The following is a 6,374-nucleotide window of genomic DNA, read 5'->3' as shown; positions in this document are numbered from 1 at the left end:
TTTTCTTTCCACCTCCCAGGTTGAAAATCTGGTGGGCGTAGAGATAGTGGCTTTATGCAATGTGGGCTGGCTCTAAGCCTTTCTTGGGGGAGCCTGGTACACCAGTTCTCCAGTAATGGGAAACCTTATTAATTTGTACGGGGTGATAATTGGGACTGTAAGTCAGCTGAAACTTGCCTATATGTTATGCAAAGAAAGGGCCAGAAATAATTAATAATATAAGCCTGAGAGCTGAGAGAATGTTTAAAGGAGCAAACATTTTAAGCTCTCTCAGCTCCTACAGAAACATTTATTTATGTGGAAACAGCTGACCTGCTAATTAGAAAACATCCTTGCCTATTCATTAAACCAATTATCCTGAAGAATTCTGCTAAGCAACACTTAGTCCAGTTCTAATTATTGTGTGGCCTTGAAAGCAATAAACTGTACTTTTAGAATAAAATTTTATAATGTAGACATATACATGGTTTACTCAGACATTTCCCATAATTGGAGTGAGATAGTAATGAGGGGTTATGCTTGTTTCTTATAAGAAGAATTTAATCACCTTTTCTTCATAGGGAGATTAGTGAATTATTAGATAATGTTATGTTTAGACCTGAGAAACCTTTGGAAATCATTATTGTCAAAAATGGGAGGGTTTTTTTTTTTTTTTTTTTTTTAGATTATCTTTTTGGATTACCTCGGATCTTAAATAACTAAAAAAATTTCTAGGGAATAAACGTCATTATGACTTAAGACATTGATAAAGATTTTTTTTCATATACTCTGACATGTTTAAATTTAAAAATAAGTGAATCAGTTTTCATGCAGCCACTTTACTCTGTATCTCCCACTTTCTCCTGCAGAGCTTTTCCTAGCAAGAACAGTGGTTAAGAAATGTAGTAAAGGAACACACAGGGTCTACTCAGCGTTCTGCAGATAACAGCAATTGTGTCAACAAACGAGCCGACCTCAAGTGACAAGCCGGTGCTGACAAGGAGAACTTGGACCGGCTCTAGGCTGGTATTCGGATGGAGGCATACTTTTCAGGCTTAGGAGCATATGCCTCGGAGGCCACTACCTGGCTTTGAAAGCTCCATTCAACCCTCTGATTGGGCATTCTCCCACTGGGTAAGCTTGGACAGGTTACTTCAAGCCCTGTGCTTCAGTTTCCTTCTCTGTAAATGGGAGAAGCAATAGTCTCCACCACAAGCGGCTATTGCAAGGATTAAATGAATTACTTCATGCAAAGGTGCTCTTTCATAGTAAGGGCTTCATCTACAGGTCCATTTGCTCACTCATTCATTCAGCCCCTATCTATTGTGCCCTTGCTATGTGCCAGGCCCTGCTGTGGAGACTGGTGTCGAGAGGTTAGCCATCAGGGGAGATCTGTGTCCTATTGAAGCCTATACTTCAGTGGAAAGAGACAGATCATAAATTGGTAAATGAATCAAGTCCAGGTAGTAATAAATGTTACAAAGACAGTATATAAAGAAATAGAGTGATTGGGTTATGAGAGAGGTCAACTTAGCTAGGGTGGGCAGGAGTGGCCTCTGAGAAGGTGACTTTTGATCTGAGGGCTGAATGACAAGAGACCAATGTCAGCTGTCCTTAAAATAAGAAAGTTTTCCCTTGTTTTGGTGGCTCTCTCCATTCTCTCTCTCTCTTTCTATTTATTACATATATATATATATATATATATATATTTTTTTTTTTTTTTTGAGATGGAGTTTTGCTATTGTTGCCCAGGCTGGAGTGCAATGGCGTGATCTCGGCTCACTGCAACCTCCACCTTCTGGGTTCAAGCGATTCTCCTGCCTCAACCTCCTGAGTAGCTGGGATTACAGGATACTTTTGTCCGAGCTCTCATTTTAAGCTGTCTTACAGCGATATAAAAGTGTCCTTTGCAGCAGGACACTTCCAGGAGGTCTTGAGCCCTCTCCCACTAGCACTCGTCTGTGTTGAAACAAGTTTTTGCGAGTGTTGTTGGAGCTTGTTTTCCCCAAGCTTCACCTCAGCAGGACCCAGATCCGTGCATCCCTGGGCATCTCTTGCTTCCCTGCAGGTGGATGCTCACCCACCTTGTTCTGCCTCAGTTTCTGGAGGAGCCTGACTCTATTGTTGCCCCCCGAAAGAAAGTACAGGACTGGGTTGAGGCAGCTGCTCACACTCACCAGAGGCCTCCATATCTTGTAGGCCACACTGGCTGCCCTCAGGAGCTGGCAGTCCTGAGAAAGCACAAAGCGGATGGTGAGGTAGAAGGAGCGAGTGACGTGGAAGGGCACAAAACAGAGGGCGAAGAGGCCGCACACCAGTAGGATGGTCCGGATGGACTTGGCTCGGGCTGTGCTGCTTGTCCTCATGAGGTTCTCCTCTGGCTTGGTCAAGCTCCTGACCATCAGTGAATAGCACACCAAAATGACCAAGGAGGGAAAGACAAAGCCAGACAATGTCAGAACTATGCCGTAGGCAAAAAACCGATCGAAATTCTCTGGGTTGGTTGTGTCATAGCAGATCATATGGCCATTGATGTAATCGGTGTGGGAGAAGGCCAGTGTGGGCAGCAGCTGGAGGACCACCAGGGCCCAGGTGGCACCGGTGCCCAGCCAGGCATGCCTGCGGGTCCGGTAGGGCAGGGAACGCAGCGGGTGGCACACACCTAGGAAACGGTGCACAGAGATGCAGGTCAGCAGCAGGATGCTGCCATAAAGGTTGGTGTAGAACAGGAAGCGCACCAGCTTGCACAGCAGCTCCCCAAAGGGCCACCTGTCATCTAGTGAGTAGTTGATGATGAGGAAGGGCAATGTCAGCACGTAAAGCAGGTCGGCCACCATCAGGTTCACCAGATAGATGGTGGCACAGCTCCAGCGCTTGGTTTGGCACCAAGAGAGCCACAAGACAGTGCCATTGAGGGGCAGCCCTAGGATAAAGACGATACTGTAGGTCATGGAGAGGTAGACTTGCTTGTACTTCTCTGAGAGCTGACAGAGACCTCGTTCCTGTGAAGTGTTCATGTCCAGCTTCTCCATGTCCCGGGAGTCTCCCCCAAGGAGCAGAACTCCACAACAGCTCCTGCTTCGGCTTCCCCTGGAAGGAAACAAAATGGACAGCATAGCCTCATGACCTCAGCCTGGCATCAGCCTCTGCCTCAGCCTGGCATTCAACTTTGTCTCCCCAAGTCTAGTCAGAGGCTTTCTTTGAGAGAGACCAACTCCAGGAAAATAGAATATTAAGGGCCAAGCAGTCTTTCAAAACTGGGCTTCCAGACTTACCGGGTCCAAAGGGCTGGCCTCACATGGACTTGTATGTTCTCTGCTCTAGGCTGGGTTGTGATAGGAATGGTGGTGGGATGACACTGTCATTTAAACAGGGTACTCAGAACCTCCAACTCTGTGGCTCCTCCTCCTGCTAGAATCCTTTGCATAGAGTCAGGAAATCTCCAAGGGGAGATATTCTAGCCAGAGACGCTGGTATATTCCCAGGGGCCAAAATTGCCCACAAGTTGGTCCTAACCACACAGACCATAGTAGAGTAGAAAGTGATCTTGGGGATTAGAGAGGATTAGGAAAAGCACAGGTTTTGCCTACAGGCTCTGCTGGAGCATTTGTATTTGTATCTCTTTCAGGATTTCTTAACTGAGTATTTGAATACTGGGGCTGATTTGCTTATTAACCATCTTAGCATCCGAGCAGTCAAGAAAACAAAGCTGAGCCATGAAGCCAGGTGCAGCTTCTTCCTTAATCCTTCCTTGCTGACAAAGTAGATGCAATAGGTGGGCCCAAGTAGCTAAGGAAGCCCCGTGCGGAGCGTGAAGGGGAGCCAATGTGTCGGCCAGCCAATTGGCGTGGAGCCACGGGAACTGACGTTTAATTCTAGGGCTTCACCTTAGAAGCTAAACATTTAGAAAGACAGGCTAAAACAAAGGAGGAGAGAAAGGCATAAGTTAGGTAATTTTGGGATAAATTGAGTGTTGCCTGCAAACTATAATACAGAGAGAACCAAAGAAACAGAGACTTCATTCACTCCATCAATCAGCAAACGTTGATTGAGCATTTGTTGAGTCAGGCCCTGGGGACATGAAGATGAATAAGACACAGCCCGCTTTTCAGGAACTCGCAGTCTGGTGGGGAAGACATAAATAGAAACAGCTAATTGTAATATGATATGAAAAATGGCCAAGAAAGTGCTGTGAAAATCAGCAGGATGCAGCCAATTCTCCCCTGAGGGAATTGAGTGCAGGCTTCGTAGAATACGCAGCACTTGAGCTGCTTGGGAGAAGAAACATGAGCTTGCTAGCAGAGGTGGGTGAAAGGCACTGTGCAGGCTGAACTGCACACCCACGGGAATGGAAGCCAAGAGGGCACAGTGTGTCCAGGGAGAGCAGGAGAGTCAGCAGCTGTAAGGAGCTAAAGCAGCTGTCTTTAGCAGGATGGTGATGGGATAAGGCTGCCGTGTTGGTTAGTTTCAGGTGTCTTCTTGACTGGGTTAAGGGATTCTCAGGTAGCTGGTAGAGCATTCTTTCTGCATATGCCTTTGAAGGTGTTTCTGACAGATTAGCATGTGAATCAGTGGACTGAGTATGGAATATTCACCCTCATCCAGTGTGAGCGGGCACCATCCAATCAGATTGAGGGCCTGGATAGGAAAAAAAAGGCAGAGGAAAAGTGAATTCATTCTTTCTACTGGAGCTGGGGCACCCTTCTCCTGCCCTTGGACGTCAGAACTCCAGGTTCACTGGCCTTTGTTCTCCGGGACTTGCACCATCTGCCCACTGGGTTCTCAGTCCTCGAGCCTCAGACAGTTACAACACTGACTCCCCTGATTCTGAGGGCTTTGGACTCAGAATGTGCCACACCGCCGGCATCCCTGCTTCTCCACTGACAGACGGCATATTGGCGGACTTCTCGGCCCCAAAACTGCTCAAGCCAGCTGCCGTAACAGATCTCCTCTCCTGTATCTGTATAGGAGACATAGGTGGCAACATGGACCTGGGCCTGGAACAGAGAGAGACTGCTCAGACCAGTGCGGGGCTGTTGCAGTACATGCAGGTGAGAGATGACCAGTATCCCAAGCAAGGCCGTGCGGGGTGGATGCAGAGCAGGAGACGCTAATGAGGCAGGAGTGGCAGCCCTCATTGGATGTGAGGCATGAGCCAGATGAGTTGAGGGTGTCTCTGAGCTCTACAGTGTTGGGGACTATGTGGGTGGTGAGGGCCTGAGAGAGCACGAGGCTGAGGACTGGCATTCTGAGGTTGTGGGGGACAGTATCTCTCCATGCCTCAGCCTGCTGAGGGGCTCACCATCCTGCTCCCTGCCTTTAACATCTGGAGAGCAAAGCTTTTATGGCTGGGTGAGTAAGAAAGCCGTTTTCATTCATTTTGTACCCTGTAATTTGTTCATGCTGCGGGGCTGGAAAATGCTTAGTCATTTCTAGTGAAGCTGCCTTCCCATCTCAGTGTCGGCTCTCGGAGGGAAGCCGAGGCGGGAATCCAGCCATGATTTAGCACTGGCTTGTCTGGCAGTTGACACACGTGATTTTACTTACTCCTTAGAACAACGTTGTGAGCAAAACATTATTACCTCTGTTTTATAATGAGGAAATTGAGAGTCAGGGAACCCTCTAGAGCCCGTTAGGACCCTTAATCTAGCAGGCAATACACTGATCTGGCCACAGGCTAATGCCCTTCAAAGGACTGGTTGGGGTAGTGAGAAGTGCTCAAATCCCGCCTCTGCCAGGGACCAGTATGCCCTCTAAAGTACTCCTTTTATCTCTGAGCCACGATTTCCTCAGCTGTAAAATGAGACAATCCCTTTCTGGGGAGACTGCTGTGAGAATTACCTAGAAGAGAGGCAGGTGCCCCACAGGGCTGCCACAAGGGAGAGAACCAACACATTTTCTCTTCCCATCTCTTCTCTCTCCCTTTTTTAGAGACAGTGTACTCTGGAGCTCTTTGGTTTATGTGGCTAGGTGGAAGGGCAGGTGTGGCTTTGCTATCCCAGGACTGGACAGAGTCACTTTATTCTTGTCTGTTACTGTTTATGAACCCAGTTTTGTCCACCACCAATTCATATGTTGAAGCCCTAACCCCAGCGCGACTGTATTTGGAGTAAGAAAGTAATTATGGTTAAATGAGGTCATAAGGAGGGCCTAGTCAGATATGATTAGGATTCTAATAAAAAGGGACACTGGCTGGGCACAGCAGCTCACACCTGTAATCAGGCACTTGGGGAGGCTGAGGTGGGAGGATCATTTGAGGTCAGGAGTTTGAGACCAGCCTGGCCAACATGATGAAACCCCATTGCTACTAAAAATAGAAAAATTAGCCGGGTGTGGTGGCATGCGCTTGCAATCCCAGCTACTCAGGAGGCTGAGGCAAGAGAATTGCTTTAACT

At 47.6% G+C, this 6,374-nt stretch overlaps 1 protein-coding gene across 1 annotated transcript; it reads right to left on the bottom strand.

Annotated features, from left to right (window-relative positions):
- Positions 1 to 1,996: 1,996 nt before the first annotated feature.
- LOC116537729 (P2Y purinoceptor 3-like) lies at positions 1,997 to 3,095 on the bottom strand. Its single transcript, XM_032260041.1, is given in 4 exon segments — positions 1,997 to 2,047; positions 2,049 to 2,112; positions 2,114 to 2,418; positions 2,421 to 3,095. Coding segments are annotated over 4 exon segments (1,095 nt in total).
- Positions 3,096 to 6,374: the final 3,279 nt, after the last annotated feature.

The sequence above is a fragment of the Sapajus apella genome, unplaced genomic scaffold (assembly GCF_009761245.1).
Source record: "Sapajus apella isolate SASKATOON/1434 unplaced genomic scaffold, GSC_monkey_1.0 scaffold4, whole genome shotgun sequence".
NCBI lineage: Eukaryota > Metazoa > Chordata > Mammalia > Primates > Cebidae > Sapajus > Sapajus apella.
Note: the sequence above shows the minus strand (reverse complement) of the source record. Positions and strands in the feature narration are given on the sequence as shown.